Source organism: Dermacentor silvarum, chromosome 9 (genome assembly GCF_013339745.2).
Source record: "Dermacentor silvarum isolate Dsil-2018 chromosome 9, BIME_Dsil_1.4, whole genome shotgun sequence".
Classification (NCBI taxonomy): domain Eukaryota; kingdom Metazoa; phylum Arthropoda; class Arachnida; order Ixodida; family Ixodidae; genus Dermacentor; species Dermacentor silvarum.
The window spans coordinates 109,755,593-109,772,424 of NC_051162.1; the positions used below are offsets into that span (position 1 = coordinate 109,755,593).

General features: G+C 44.0%; 1 protein-coding gene across 5 annotated transcripts; it reads right to left on the reverse strand.

The window, feature by feature from the left end:
- Positions 1–313: 313 nt before the first annotated feature.
- Positions 314–16,721, reverse strand: LOC119464107 (uncharacterized). Of its 5 annotated transcripts, none has more exons than XM_049655923.1 (8): positions 16,416–16,721; positions 14,762–14,830; positions 13,378–13,471; positions 10,510–10,592; positions 10,032–10,118; positions 8,749–8,934; positions 6,110–6,181; positions 314–629 (listed from the first exon to the last, which is right to left on the reverse strand). In XM_049655923.1, the coding sequence occupies exons 1-8, from the start codon at positions 16,525–16,527 to the stop codon at positions 328–330; spliced, it is 1,005 nt and encodes a 334-aa protein (XP_049511880.1). In that variant the 5' UTR covers positions 16,528–16,721; the 3' UTR covers positions 314–327. The 5 variants fall into 5 exon arrangements, with proteins under 5 accessions (XP_049511880.1, XP_049511878.1, XP_049511879.1 ...); XM_049655921.1 differs by having other exon boundaries at positions 10,032–10,133; positions 16,416–16,719; XM_049655922.1 differs by having other exon boundaries at positions 10,032–10,133; positions 13,378–13,468; positions 16,416–16,718.
- Positions 16,722–16,832: the final 111 nt, after the last annotated feature.

Genomic DNA, 16,832 nt, shown 5'->3' on the forward strand with positions numbered 1-16,832 from the left:
GGAAACATTATGCCGCACGTTAACGGAAAGAACTCCATCAGATATTGTTGTTTTATGACTAGCACTAAGTTCATTTGCAATTAAAAAATTTTTGGTGTGACTTGCGTCGCCTTCCTTTACTGTCAGATCGCTCGGTGCATTGGTTTCAATACGAACACGCTTAGGAATAATGTTCGCTCTCCTGTTCGAAGCATAGGAACAGGGCACACAAGTACGCAGCAGACATAAAGACACTTCCTTTGTATTTTACTGTCACCACTCCCATGCCGTCACGTAGGCGAAGAAACAGAACACGTTTTTGTATGTTTTGCACTTTAATTTGTTGGTTCATGCACTTCGATTCGATGTTAGCAGAGCCAGCATATCATGCAGCAAATTTAAGCATTGACGCGCCAGCGAGAGAGCTGCAAAAGTAGAGATTGACACCTTTCCTTCCTTACGGGAAGTGTGATCATCCTTTTCTTCATTCCTGCAATCATTCTCTTCATTTGATCCATGTCCATGGGAATGCCTGTTACCATGTCTTCTTCTGGACTTTCTCGGACCACTACCATGATCGCCACCCTCGTGAGCCATGACCGCTGGTCTAATGCCGAAATCAGGTTCACGGCCTTTCCCACCATGAAGTGCTGCGAGTGAGTCCAGGGCAACTGTAGTTAGAATGCATGCTTTGAAGGGACACAAAAGGAATGCGCTAAATGAGTTTAGGCAGTTACAAGTATTCTCTAAAATCTCTCGTGTGTTTGGCAGCAAATGGTTGGTTTTAACAGCGGAGCTGTTTAAGCTCTTGGTTGCGCCGCGTAGTGCGAGCAAGAACTGCTCCTGGCGATGACGTCAGCACGCGTAACCAGCGCGGTGACGTCATCGCAACCCCCTCGCGGAGCGGCGTGTGCTTCGCCTCTTTTCCGTGCCGTGCACATGTTGCCTCGACATGGGATGTTAAGGAGAGGGAACGAGAGCAAAACGAAAGCGAGGGAGAGAGAGAGGGAATGAAATTGTAGCAGCACCAACGAGGCAACGCGCCGCGCTGCTGCCGACGCCGTCCACGTTTCTCCGTTTGCCCGCGTTCGCGCCGAACAAGCGCGGTGTCCGTGACTGCAGCAGGCGCCTCTGGCGGCGGCTCGGCAGGTTTCGACCAGCCACGCCCCGGCAAGTGTGGAGGTGCAGCTTGGGCGTGACGTCATCGGGGAGATAAAGCTCGGAGCCGCCGCGATGGCGGCAGAAGCTCTCGTTGACTTTGTGACGAGTACATGTAGCCTTGACATGGGACGATCAGAAGAAGATCCGGACACCCGAAGAAGAAGCCGCTGATCTTGAAACGCGTCGCACGGCCAAGCGAGAATCTGCGCGTCGGCGGCGAGCCGATTCGGAATACCGTGCCTAGCAGCACGTAACATTTCCTAGCGAAACTTAGCTAAGCCTAGTAAAACCTGGAAGAAGCTAGGTCGATCACCAGCTCCGCTGTTTACTCCAGCCTTGCACGACTAGTGCAAGATGCCATTTTCTTTCGTTAGGTAAATGAGAGTCAAATTATTTGCCGTCAAAACAACAGCTCTTGTAGGTCAGTGTGATGATAAATTCTGAAACCTTCTCTCGTGTTCCGGACGTTTGGGTGAAGGACCAATCCTCGGAAGTTATTAGGCCAAACCTAGTTTTTCGAAAATGCAATGTAGTCATCTCAAGAAAAACATTCAAGCACAGTCAAAGTGCGTGACGTAAGGCAGCGTTTGTAAGATGGCGTTTGTATTTGATTTTTTTGTGTTACCAAACATGCTTTCACTGCACGAGTAGCGGCTTTGCTACTGGAAAAGCGCAATTTGTTAATAGAGGCAATGTGCGCACTCTGATTAGTGTCCCTGCTAGCAAGGACCTGAACATACTTTTACATGCAGGCACGCTAGGAGTTCGTCAAGATAAATGAAAGTACCAATCTTACATTGTTAAATTAGGGTGCATCGTAAAAGCAGTTTGTTGGAGTGACGTTGAGTCAGCTGCATGAGCAGCATAGATGAACAACAGTCGTTGAACAACGTTATTGTTTGGAAATTCTTCCCACGGGAATATGTGAAGCGCAAGTTTAATATTTCTGCATATTATTCAGTGCAGGTAAAAGAAATATATATATATATATATATATATATATATATATATATATATATATATGTCAGGACTGTGATTCAGTCTTAAACATGGTTTGCCAATGACGGCAATTTGGCAATGGTTTGGTATTGAATTGTGGCAATGCTAGAAGTTTTCAGTGCAATGCAAAACCAGATAGTTCTTTTTCGTGGCTGCATCTCTCATTATTACCAGTTTGCCGATGCTTCTTAAATATTTTTAACTTGAAACGTGTGGCTTTAATAACGAAGCTAGTGTGCACAGTGCGTCTGGAAAACAAATGTATAACTCACTCCAAAGAAAAAGAAATATTTTTTCCAAACGCCATTTATTATAGCAGATACTAGCCGCCAAACGTAACACCAATCGTTAGAGTTTGGTGCTTATGATTTTTTTTTGCCGTGAATTAGATACATCTCACTTCACCCTAAAACAGCCTCAAATGTAGCACAATCACGACACGTAGAATTGTGTTTCGGAGAAGTCTCTCCTGAAAAAAAAAACATGAATACAAGACGACGATGCAAATATCGTTTGCAATCAGCCTATATTGCTCAATTAAGCTAAGACCTGTCACCACTATGTCTTTGCCTTTCCTGTTGCATTTGTGTGTCCGGAAATATCTTTAAAAAACGCGCGTTTCGCCGAACGCACAACATATGCCTCTGTATCTGTTGCGGCACGGCGTTCTATCGGCGAGCAACGTACACGTAACGACATTCGACGTGCATTCATTTACGTAACAGAAGATAATAAATATTACCTAATGTAGATAAATAGGTTGGGCTCTCAAAACAAGGAAGAAAATAAGTATTTTTAGGATGCTGGCAGCAGGTGAAAAAAGTTTAATCTCGGACTGCACCTGAGTTTGCGCAAGAATATTTTGTGTTTAATGAGAAGGGAGTGCATATAAATTTTACATAAATAAAGACAGAAGACAAAGATCGACAACGCGATTAAGGCATGCGTTCTATATTCTGGACCTTTGCAAATTATGATTCGATCGATCATTCATACGTCAGTCGGAAAATGAGGGTTAGGGTGTTGTGGGGCGCGGTCCTGATCCCAGGTATGTGGTCGTCAGGAGGCCTTGGGCTGAGCATACTGCAGAGCAGCAACAAACATAGCATGGGGTTAAAATGGGTTAGATTTAAACGAAATCATTGCGTCAGCAATGAAAATGTAACATGTTATTGCCGACCAATAATGCATCTAAAATATAGGTAGAATGTGCAACCGCAACTTATAGTATTAAAGCATTGTACATTATTGAAAAACAATAAACATTGGCCAGCTGAATATACTGTACCCGAGAAAATTGCCGTGGATCTAAGCAATAGCGATGCGTAAATAATCAAAGCGTAGTTTATGAACGAGGAACAATGGACGATCGGTAACGTACAGAGGCAAAACATATATTGTGTGAACAGTATAGAAACGTTACAGCATGTATATACGCCTAACGCCGACAGCTTCGTGTGTGCTGTGTTTTCGCCGCTTAGTTCGCGTTGAAGCGAAGGCAGCACGAAGGTCAATGCCCTCACTGCTGCTGCCGCACTTCCTGAATCCAGCATTTTGGCGGCGAGTTTCCGCAGTCATCGAGTGAGATGTGTTCATGTTTGCGTGAGCGCGCGTGACACCGTGCTTCTTAATTTAATTAGTAAGCAAATGTTTACAAGTTTACATGTCAGATAAAGCTATACCATCCTTACTTCGCATACTAAGTTGCTATCGCAGTCAATGCTTCGCCTTTCAGGTGAAACTATGACTTCTTTAGTGGGTTAAAGAATAATTGCTTCCTGGACAAAAGGTAAGATTCAAAGTCTGTAACATTATTCGTATCTATCCGCGTTGTCCACTGCTAATCCCACCAACATCTTAGCCATGACTCTGCGTATGGGCGATGTCTCGCTGTGGAGTCTTTCTGAATAACGTCCTCTATCTCGTCGGTATCGCTCGTTATCAAGTTTCCGGTGTTGTGTGTTGAAACGCAAGCCTACATTTCACGACACATCGGAAACTCCTGTGCGATTAAGTTCCGTAGCCATTTTGTAGTGAAAATGATTCATTTGTCGTTTCGCATGATACACGCTAGCAGCCTAGTACAACAGTGCAGGAATCATCAATAAATAAACCAGGCGCAGATTGCCTCCTCACCAGATCCAATGTGCGGAAATATGAAATTCAGAAATACGTTCGCTGAGCAGGGGCCCTGTAACCTAAAGCTATTCTAAACTCTCGACGTCAAATTTAAGACGTAACCACTGACGCAAGCATCGGGCGGGGACCCTCGCGTTGTCTGAACAGCCCAATCAAACGCTCTCCTCGTATATATAAGGTCCCATTTGGTGGCTTTCCAAGCGAATACATTGCCAACATTTAGTTGTCTTTCTTATCTAATTGGCTGACAAGAGGCGAGGAGCACGCTCAGGGAAGAGGGTTTCGATGGGGCCGCGCCACCGCACTGAAAATAGATAACCGGATGAGGAAAGTGGTGCCGGCGTCTGCGATTGGTCCTCTTCCCCTTACTTAGCTTGTGGTGTTTGGTCGAAAATCGCGGCGACGTGAAACGGAAGGTTAAGAATGTCGCTCAAACGGATCCCCAGCAAAGAAGAGATGGCAGAACGATGTCGTGTACGAGCCGTAAGGGCTCGATCATGTTATAGTGCCACGCAAAAGGTTTTATTATATATACGCAAATAAATACATTCTCTCCGGCAGGTACGAGTAGCCAGTGCTTCAATGATCCTAGTGTCACGAAGCAGTACTTCGCTTCACCGCTCCTAGAAGGCGGCAGGTCACATCCGTTACATCCGTTGCAGGAAGTCATTCGTGAAAGCCGGCATAAAACACTTTCGTGTTAAAGTATTCACTTTTGTTCGGCATACTAGTGCATCTTTAACGCGAACACATCACTTTGACGCGGTGAGTTTTCCTGGTTTTGTGACGTCGCTTGAGAGACAGCCGAAGTGGGCGCAGCCGTAGAACTTTTCACCAATAGCAGAGGGTGAATGGCGAAAAGGCATCGAATCAGAAATAATGATTTTTCATTTGTTCGGTCTAATCCTGCATAATCAGTGTATACGTGCCATATCAGATGGAGGAGCTATCCCCGGTTTTCGTGAGGTCGCCTGATTGTACAATTGGAATAGAAAATTTGGAATAATTTTACGTTATAGCACGCCATAATTGGCATCAAATAAAATATTGAATAACGTTTTAACTTTTTCTGCATCAATAAATGGACAACAATGGTGCGAAATAAGCGTTTTCGTCCACGCTGTCATTTTTCACACAGCAGACAACCAATCTGTCGCCTCGATCGCGTAGTTCACTAAGCTGACAGATAAGAAGATACACCGTGCTCTGGCTTCCAGCTCATACATACCTGTTTAAGCTGACCTATTCGGAAAGCTCACCCGTTTGGAAGCGTCTGCTTGGACGTGGCAAAACATATCCTTCTTCCAGAGCAAGAACATGAACACAATAACGGTGCTAGCATTTGTAAAAAGAACCTTCTCAGATGACATAAATAATCATGGTTGTGTGGGGAATTCGAAAGGTGGTTGCAAGATTTCATACGTGGGCATTCTCGTTGACATGTATGCACATTATAGCTTATAACTTGTGGCATTCATTAGGTACGTTTGTCTGGGGTGTTTACTTTATTTGTGGGGACATACCACGCCTTATTCACGTCTTTATTGTCACTTTGTCTTTTTTTATAGTGTGTACACGTTTTACTGCCCTGCCTCGCCGTCGTATATGTCGGGGGATTCAAGGTTTTTCAAGCGGTTTCATTTGCAGTTTTTTCCTCAGCCTCCTTCTTTGTAAAATACGAAATCAATATTCATTCATTCATAGATGGATGTCAATTGGGCGCGTATCTGCGACTACCGATGCTCGTTTCCTCGTGATTTTTTGAGCTTGGGCTGCGCTCAAGCAATACTTTTTTTTGTTATAACATTCTCGCATGTGTGCTCGTACTCACCTACGGAACCTTCTTGAGAACCTTGTCTTGAATATCTCAGATGTTCGACGTGGTCATGTTCCCGCCGTTCTCCTGCAAAACGAGAAAGTACGAGAATATGGAAGCTTTTATAATCAATCATTAGAGACGGGAAGCGCCGGCATGAAAACGAAACGAATTGTTGAATACGAATGTATTCAACAATTCGTACACTACGTATCCAAGAAAGCGTCTTTTTTTTTAATCCTTAACGTCCACAAGGATATGGGTACAAATGAATATGTTGAACATGCATAGATTATCAGTAACTGAACTCGTGACATCGCGCTCATCACTCGGGTGCCATAGTTATGGCATCATCACACTGGATTGATCACGATGTGCAAACTGCTACAAATCTTCTTGCTATACAGCATGGGGTGCAGATGTTATAATATATTCGTATTGAGGAAGTTTGCGAGACATGCGGGACCAACCAGGAACATTTAAAGGCAAAGGGCAAACTAGATTATTTTTATTGTCTTCATCTAAGTACTATCCACGTACTAGTGTGTAGAACGACGTGACACACGACGAAAAAAGATAATAAAAGACAGCACAACGCCGCGGAAGTGTGGAACAATTCACAACGATTGTAATATGTTTCTCGCGCAGGATGTGGGAGTTCAACGCTGGGCTCATTAACAATACCGTGCTAGGTGTAATATGATTTTTACTTGGCACTAGATTGCGTTGCATAAAAAGGCATATTTCTTCCCTTCTTTGTCACTAAAGTGATATTGTACTGTGCAAGCACTTGCGCGCTGTGTGTTCCCAATGCAGAACAGTAGCGTATGACCACATGATTAATGAAGCACAGTACTTCAATTTGTAAAAGATGAAAGCGTATTGTCTTCAACGAGCAGGCAAATCAAGGGCCACAATTTTGTTATTCCCTACGCTATGAAGGCGGCAGACAACGTAGCTGAAGAAAGCACGTGGAAATCGTTTGTGTTTTCTTAGACATAAATATAGAAACAGTAAAAAAAAATCAAAACCCTTCCCCTGTCGAGGAGATGGGGGTAAGTGAAGCTTGTGGCAAGACGAGGCTGTCGCAGACGTTCTGCTTCGTTTGCCCTAACTCAGGGTCGGCGGCTTTTCGCAGATGTTTGGCCTCAACGTCGCGTCGCGCTCCCGCAACTCAGGGGTCCGCGGCACTTCGCTGACGTTTCGCCTGGGCTTCGGATGCCCTCACGCTAGAATCGGGCACCGTTCCCGAGCGAGTTCGGGGCGCCGTTGCTCAAATGCAGCCTGCTCCTCATCGGAACGCACCACGGTGGGGCTTCTCACCTGGTCGCCGAAACTGATTTGAGGTGAGGAAAGCCCGTCGGAGCGCGCGCCAATCCCCTTTCCATTCCTTTCCCTCACCGCGACACACCAAACTACCCTGATTGGTCGTTTGGCAATTGGTGATTTAGAAGTTGGCCGAGTGCATTTTAGAAGTTGGCCGAGAAACCCATGTATGCTACCTGAAGCAATCAAAGCTGCTTGAATCGTGACGCTCGCTACCTTATGAGCGTGGTAGTGTCTTTAACTTTTTGAAGTAAAGTTTCTTTTGCTTACTCCCTATTTTCAGATGATTGCTGCTACCCGATGCTGTCGACAGTATGCTGCATGGTCGGTCCGTATCTTGGCAGATATATTTCTGGATATGAATACGGAAGGTTCTCTCTTGCAACTTGTTCGGTACAAGGCATAATGCAAATTGGCACCGGATATAGTGCGAACCAACGAGGCCCGATGTGGCTGCTAATGCACTACGTAAGCGGGGACATGAGCTCCAATACAAAGTCACCGTCGTCGTCATGCGGTCGTTCTTATTTCATCGCATTAATTCCGTTGTAACCATTCATATACTTTCAAGTCATTGGAATACACTGCCAAATGCATACGCCTGTGAACGTACGTATATATACGAAGACTTCCTACGACCTCTTCTTTACGAGTAAGAGAAAAATAATGTGAGAGCGATCGGTGTAAATAAAATCATTTGTCGTGGCTCTATGGCTGATAATGATGGCATAGCAACCATAGCAAACCATAGCAAACATAGCAATGAAGCTCCCTATAAGGGCAAGTTTTAATGGCTGCCTAAATTCTATCGTTCGGCTGTTGTTTCAGTGTGTCAGCCAATAATCTTAGTCTCCATGTTCTTGACACACAGCGACATCCTTTATCAGCGGAACGCTCGCGTATAAGTTCAAAAAGGCCGAGCTTTTCTTGTCGCATAAAATTTGCAGTGTAAAGAAAAATCAATTTCTAAAACGCCCTTTGTTGTCAGCATGCAACGATGCAGGAAAATAGGAGCCTCAACTGGTACGTGACGAAACGTAATGATGATTATAATGATGATATTTATCGCTGACGATTTTTTCATTTATCACTGCCCCATGTATTGACATGGGGCCGCGACAAATAGTCGCCTGGCGTTATCTTGCTAATCAGCTTTTATTTTATATATTGCATATAGCATTTGGCATGGGTCTGATTTTTATAATCTTTATCTTCTATAATATTTTGATATATTTATTTCTCTTTCTATGTTTCTATCTAGTTTCTATATATTTTATGCCACATTCTAAGCAGACATCCGGTATATTTTGAATGGCACCTATCCATACCTTTTCTTTTTCGGGAAAGATCAAGCAGCCCTTCTTCACTGTTCTCGCTGCTCTGTTCGCCAAATCTTAGACCACCCGATGGTCTTATAGATGGCCTAATTCTTGAGTTGCCAGAACCAGGTTGGTGTCCACCATCTCCATTAATATCTATCAATGGTCCTGAAGTGCCATGTTCATTGATAGGCCCTGCACGCATATATATAAAAATACTAATAAGGTTAGGAAGAGCGGATGCATTCCTACGATGTACATTTCTGCCAAGGTATATACTCTTCCCTCAATTGTATTCTAATTGTTACTATAACATTGGTATGCTCGAAACGTTAAAGAAATTATTCTTATTGAAGTAGTTATAAACATAGCGATACACACAGATTTGTTTAGCAAAGTGACCAACAATAGAAGAACGCACTTTTCAAATATTGATTACACGACTCCAATTTGTTTGAAAAGAAAGGCTCAGCTTGGAGCCAACTACAATTTCCTTATAAGATACATGAAAAACACAATGATTTTCTGGGATAACCGACTAGCCGATCTGAACAAAATTTATAGCATTTCAGAAACAAAGGTAAAATTTACCAACTATGCGGTAAATCTTGATTTAAAACGTGATGTGTTTCACGAAAATTAACGAAAATCAGTGAGTTTTAGATAAAAGAAACGGGAAGTTTACAAGTTCGCAGTTCTATAAATTGCATGTCTTAGAACATCTAGCAGCGGTCAACTGTTCTATATGAATGTACAGCTTACATGAAATTGTAACAATGTTTACGAGGGCTTCACAAAAGTCCTACTAACAAATTGTTGGTACATTTCACAAAGCCGTATAGTGCGCCAATTTTGTGTACTTCATATTTATTATTAGGTGCAGTTTACAGAATTATGAATGTTATTTATTGCTCAGTTAAAGAGTTGTGAACTAGGTATTAAATTTTTTGAACTTTTGCTAATTTTAGAAAATTTTCTAAATATATGGCTGCCTAATCAGAAAACCTCCTAATTAAAGGTGCTAGGTTTCATCGTTTCGTCGTTTTCTTTTAAATGCAATAAATCACGTTAGGAATGGTGCAATGGTTGCCGAGCTCTACTATTCCTCTGTTTATTTCCTTAAAATAGAACAACAGCTTCCTAGCTGAAGCTTCCTCTTAGCTTGGCATTTAGTCCACATGTAGCTTTATTTTTCAAAATCAATCACCCTATTGCAGCTAGGTCTTGTCTAACGGGAGATAATATTGTATCAACTCTGCCATTTCTGACGGGCTAGCAGGATGGTTACGAACCTCCAAACAGTCCACCTCCGGGGCCAGGAACTGAGTCTCCTAAGCCTCCACCTCCAAGCGGAAAGGATCCTCCAAAGATACCAGCACCTGGTATTAGGTGTCCTTAAAACGAGAACTAATCAAAAACGTCATTTATACCTTTCGCCCGAGTACACATTATTGTTGGTGTGGACTAACAATATTATCGCACTCGACTCGATTTTGTTCCTCACAATACGCATGAATGTTTGCAACTTTGTGAAAATTTGATCAGTTTTTCCATATCAGTAGCCTAGCTACACTTTCAGAAACGAATAAAAACCCATGGTGTCCCCAAACCCACGAGTATTGGTGACGTGGAATGGTATACCTATAAGCAACATCAGAGAATAACGTACGTTCACCGCCATGTTCATATAACATATGTCCCGAACATCCATGGTTGTATTGTGGGCAGACAAAAAGATTTTGCCGCTTGTGCAATGAAGTTGTTACGAACCTCCAAGTCGTCCGACTGCAGAACCTGCACCGCCGCCTCCAAAGCTGGCATGTGTTCCGTGCCCCAGTGAACCAAGAAATCCACTACCTAGTGGTAGACACACAAAAAGTTTCATCCAGCAATGGTTTAACTTTCATGTAATTTTACACACATTGCAAGCGCTTGTCAAACGAAAGCGCAATGAAGATTCTGTCGCCCAATCCAAACATATGCAGAACTGAACATTCTTGCATTGGGTAACCACTAACTTGATATTCATAAGTTTTCCGTGTACCAGAGGAAACATAATATTACAGGCGATGGAATTAAATCTTCAACATAATAATTTCACACGACCAAAATTCACATTATTGAAACGACAGTTCACGAAATCTGTATGTGTTTGCCATAAACAATATTGTAAATCTGCAAGCATTTTGACATGACAGAGAAATCGGGATGCTGTGGCGCGTAAATAAGTGGAACAAGTGGCTCATCTTTCAGAAGATAAATAAATGTAGGAACATTCAGTCCTATCATCGTCATCATCATTATCAGCTCAATTTAAACGTCCGCTGCAGGACGAAAGTCTCTCCAAGCGATGCCTAATTACCCCTGTCTTGTGCTAACTGGTTCCTAGTTGTGCCTGCAAATGTCGTCATTTTATTACAACACCTTATTCTCTGCCGTCCTCGACTGCGTTTCCATTCCAATGTCACGTATTCTGTAACTGTACTAGATACTACCGCTGGACTTTCTACTGAATCAAATGCATTGTCGCAATCTACGAAAATCATCTGGAGTGGTTGGTTGTACTACGCAGATTCCTCAAATATCTTATTAATGACAGGGATGTGGTCCATTGTAGTATACCCCTACCTGAAGCCAGCCAGGTTTATTGAAGTCAAGGGGCGTCCTCATTCTATTGTAAATTGCCTCGGTGTTTTTTTATACAGTACTGAACGCAAGCAAGGTGCCTAAAATTCTTGAATTCTTAATTCTTACTATACTTACAATACTAATACTATACTATTCTCACTATACTAATTCATAAGAAGAGATAAATCAAAGTTTGGTATTCTTCCGACGCTCTGGTACACATGAAGCCATGAGGCATTGAATATAAAAGATTGCAAGCTATATTTCCCCTAATTAATTCTTTGACTAATTGACTGTTAATACTTCTGGAGTTTTTCCCCCGGACAAAACTTGCAAAGCCCTTGTAACCTCATATATAATTACACATGGAACTTCTTCATCCAATTCGTCGCTATACTTGCAGTCAAGGTTGCATGGATGCTCTGCGTCACAGGTCAGTATAGGAGTAATCTGCTGCCTTTACCGTATTGCCGAAATGGCTAATGACATTATTCTGCTTATGTTTCACGGCATATACCTTGCCCTTTCATATGCCTGTAAATATCCTATACAAGTACTATTCCACTCCACGGTACTCAACAGTATCATGTTTTTGAAACAAAATTTGGCGGCAATAAGTGCGCGTCCACATGTTGAGCGGCCATGCAGTAACATGAGAAAACAGGACACCATTCCCTATTCTGCATGTACTCTCGTCCCAAACTTTCCTAACATGAAAGTGTTCTCTGTAGGAATGCAGCGAAAATGTGTCCAATGTATTTACATCACACGATAATAAACATTCCAATCCGCAAGATAGTGACACTTTGCCGTATAGTGCACACCTAATGGTTAGGAAGGTAGGCATGGAACGTTTGCAAATGTTTGCTTTAGGGCACTGCACGGGCCGATTTTTTCAGCCCGGGCCCAGCCCGGGCCCGTTTTTACGTTGGGCGGCCCGCCCGAACCCGACCAAAACTTTTATGGCGAGACCCGGGCCCAGCCCGGGCCCGGAAATAATCTACGTTACCCGCCCGGCCCGGCCCGCCACCCCTTTACCTTAGGTCCGAGCCCGGCCCTAGCCCGGCTCGAAACTGGCCCGAACCCGGCCTGAGCCCGAAAAATACATGTTTTTCAGAGTTGAGACGCCCGAGAATAACTCGGTGCACGTTACATGCACACCGCCAGAAAGCCCGAGCCCGGCCCAGGCCCGCGTCAAAAAACCCGAGCCCGGCCCGGGCCCGGGTCAAAAAGCACACGCCGTGCCCGAGCCCGGCCCGAGCCCGTGAAAAAACTGTTCTACCCGGCCCGGCCCGGCCCGTGGGCCGGGCCGGGCCTGGGCTTTCGGGTAAGCCCGAGCCCGTGCAGTGCTCTAGTTTGCTTTACAAAAGGAATGGTGCTCTTGGTGACATATATTTGTTGCAATGAGGACATTTAGGAATCGTTTCCTTTGTCACCGAGTAATTCCGTAGAAAACAAGGCCAGTAGCCTCAGCACCTACAAGAGTAGTAAAGATGGTATAGCGCTCGAAAGAGTCTGGCGGTCTAACTTAAACGGCGTGTAAAGGCCGCCCCACATTCAGCGTTTTTCCGGCGTTTTCTTGCGTTTCATCACCCGGCGTCGACGCTGAGGGAGGCGCCAAGTCGAAACGCCGTGCTCAAGACACATCAGATCTCGCCGCCCCTCCCGCCGCCAGAAGCGCCTCGATGCGCGCTGACCAATCAGAGCGTGGCTGCGACTGTGCTGCTGGCAACTTTGCAAGCGACTTCCGCAGCAACCAGTTCGCGTGCGCACCACCATGGGGGCGCCACTGTCTCGTCGGCGATATAGTTACTATATATGGCTCTCGCAGGGAGCCCCATCCATATACAGTAGCTCTAGTCGACCAGGTGGGGTCGTCTGAGAAAGCAGCTGCTTGTGCCTTCGTGCGCGCTGCTGTGAATCTTGTATCATGGGCTATTGACTTCGCTTTTGACATGCTTTTACATTGAAACGGTTGGAGTAGCACGGTTGCAAGAGCAGAATTGTTACCAGCCTCTATTTGGTCGCATCCGTGAGCCGGGACCGGAGCCGCCCATGCCTGCACCTCGACCTGGCCCAGGCCCACTGAGGAATCCACTCCCTACTTATGGTCGTTTAGAAAAGCATAAAACCACTATTACGCCCATTGAAACATAATTTTGGTTCATAACTACAATTCTCCTCTCTCTTTTCTACAAGTTCCACATTCTTCTGTCTGTATTTGCACGCTAAGCAATCGGATCCGCCATATTGCTAACCTCTTTACGTTACTGTCATAAAAATGTGTGAGAAATGTTTAAAAAATCTGCAATGCTTTCGCAAGTGCTGCGAACACCATATTTATAAAGAAATATTGCATCTCACAACTAATAAGATAACATGGACTTCCTGAAGTTTTCTGACGGCTCATTTTACGTTATTCGAATGGTGCTACAGCGTCGCACCAGGAAAATTGTTCGCGTAAAAATGTTTGTCCTATCTGCAGAAAATCTCATTCAAGTTGCTATAGCCTGCCCGTAACTTGAGTTTGTTTTCGTGTGCGCCATATTTATTCTATAGATCTACAGTATTCTCACATTACCAGTACTCCGCTATTCAGACTACTTCTCCGTAGAGAAGGTGACGCTGGCCTCATGACAAAGTATCATGACTGCTGACTTCAAAAAAGACAGTATGTCTTAAAACATTTATTAGCCCAACCTTGCATGACATTTTATTGCTGCATCGATAGATTGAATTGCATCACCCTTCGTGTACGTCCATGCTGTTGGGACACTACCTCGGTATTTAGACAGCACAGTATTGCTTCTCACTACGAGCTCTCATTTATTGCGCATTTAGTGTGCGTTTCATTACGTTTTACCTCCGGTTTCCCTTGGATATTGTGAAAGAGAAAGAGAGTAGGCTGTGGAAAACGTGTTTTTGACAATTACACTGCCTAGAACCTGATTTAGCATCAACTTTAGAGTTGGCTGTACAGATTTTTGTTTTGTTTTTGTTTTTAGATTCTTTTGAGAAAATCTGTTTTTGTTTCCATTTGGAGCAGCATTTTCACGCTTTGGACATAAATCTGGCCAGTTCTTTCTAGCAACAACCTCCCTCAATTTTCACCCTTCGTTCTCTTAATCTAGAAGTGTGGTCAAATAAAACTCATGGCTTCCCAGTTAAACCACGGTTGCTGGGGAAAAATACAGCCAAATACTGCCACAAGATTAGAATTATCTTATTTCTTCATAGACAGCGGATAGTAGCAAAGGTCACAAAGAAGCTTTAGTAAAAATGGGTAGTATTTTTTTTTTGTTAAATCAATGTTTCCTAGGGGTAACCCGTTCAAGCAGTCAAAAACATCACGCTAAGTAAAAAAATATGCCTAACGTTAACAGAAAATTATTACCTGGGCTGCGGCCCCCTAGTAATCTTCCTCGAATTTGCTCCATCAACATATGACCAGGCATCCCATCTGCTGCAAGGCAATATCGAGTAAACAATATTAGTACAAAAACGCACCAACATGTTAGCACACCTTGTCATTATAAAAGCGATGTCTCTATTAATCCTTCTAAGGAGCTTGTTCCTTTAGAGCGCAGCTCTTAGGCCCCCGATCCTTAGCGAGCCTCGGCGGCGTAACCGAGTGAACGAACACAGCGAGCGATGAAAGCAAACGCGGAATCGTAGCGGAGGATGAAAGACGCGAGGAGGAAAGCGGGGAGGAGGGCGCAGCGGAACCATGAGGCGGAAAGCGGAGGAGGGTATGGAGAAAGCGTGAGCAGGAAAGCGTAGTGCGGCGATGATAGCTACGAGATGGCGCCATAGTAGCGCGCGTCGTGTGGGGTGTATGTCGGCGGCGGCTGCTGTGAATCGCGCCCACACGTCATCCACGCGCTGGCTCTCGCGATCGTCCGCTTAGCGAGGCAGTCGGGCGACACTTCGCTGCGTTTGCTACGTGCCGCACGAGACAGATTGTCCGCGCCAGCCAATATATCGCGAAATGAAAACACATATAGCTGCACTTAAATTTCGCATTAGGGAGTACTGTAATCGTCGGTGAATTTTTTTCTTTTCTGATTTCGCTCCATTTCGTGCTTTTTTTACAGCGCATATACTGAAAATATTTTACTTAGCTCCTACGTCCAGGGTGATATTGACAGTGCTCAGTTTCTGCGCTAACACTGTTTTCAACATTACGGTGTGGATTAACCCAATATAAATATTTCGGGTGAATTACGCCTTTGTTTCATGCTGCATAGGCGCATCTTGATAAAAAAAATCTGTGGTTTTGACGTGCAATAACCACAAATGATTAGGAAGCGCGTCATACTGAGGGACTTCGGATTACTTTTCACGACCAGGCATTCAAAACGTGCTCCCAGTGCACGATGCACAGGCATTCTTGCATTTCGCTCCCCATCGAAATGCGGCCGTCACGGCTGGGAATCTAACACGATGCCTCGTGCTTAGCAGCGCAATTCTACAGCCGCTGAACCACCACGGCAGATAGCATCTTGCTGACGTGCAACTGTCACAGAAGACAGATGAAAAATGAAAAATCAGTATTCTGATAATGTGCGGATTTTTACGCGTAGATAATTCTACATCTTCGATATAGGCGTCATAAATTAGTTTAAAAATAAGTTAGTGATCCTCTTTGTTTTTCCTCGTGTCAGAATGAACAACGTAAGTACCATGCCTCAGCCGCCATTCCATGCAAAAGAATATGTAAAGTTTACTTGTTAATGGGTCAATGGCGTCAATAATGTTAGAATATGACTACCTCGTCTACTGGCTCATCACGGTGGACAATTGAATTCAGGTTTTAATGATCTGTAACACTCGAAGCGTTCTGCTCCGACTGTTTTGTCATCAAGATCCATAAGTCGAAACACTTTTGAAGCTTGCTGTAGCAAGTTTACAAGCGCATGGGATTTTTTGTTCAACTCCTAGCCACAGTGGTGGGTGTAATGATGAAAACTTCCCTGCAACTGCCACCAAGCTACTTATAGACAAATATGACATACACAAAAAACACAGTATGCTTACGTAACACTTACCATTGCTGACGCTCGAGACTTCCAGCAAAATCACGAGGGTGCTGAACACAACGAAGTGCTTCAACATTTTTTGGCTTGCTCTTTCCACCAGCTGAGCCCAGAGCCAAAGCATTTAGGGTCATGCGAAAGAAGCTGTTCAGAAACAAACTTATCCGCTTGTCACAGGGACTTCAAAAACGCGGGCAGCCACCTGTTTCACAGCGCTTTGAGTTGCGTTTTTTTTTTTTCATAAAAGCACTACAAAGAGCCTTCCTGTCATAGCCATGTCCCATGTTAAGAACGACATATAAGACAATGCTGCCGTTATTCTGTGTGGTCTGCTCTCAATCCTTTTGATGCAACTTACGCCGACATAAAAAAAGCGAATGCCGCTAAAATTATGTTGAAAAACTAGCTGCCATAAGATTGGTTGCAATG

Coding starts and splice junctions, on each gene's coding strand:
- LOC119464107 (XM_049655921.1), bottom strand. CDS start 16,527: ATGCTTTGGCTCTGGGCTCAGCTGGTGGAAAGAGCAAGCCAAAAAATG. Junction 14,831..16,415: donor AGTCTCGAGCGTCAGCAATG/GTAAGTGTTACG, acceptor ATTGCCTTGCAG/CAGATGGGATGCCTGGTCAT. Junction 630..6,109: donor TTCTCAAGAAGGTTCCGTAG/GTGAGTACGAGC, acceptor ACTCACTCGCAG/CACTTCATGGTGGGAAAGGC.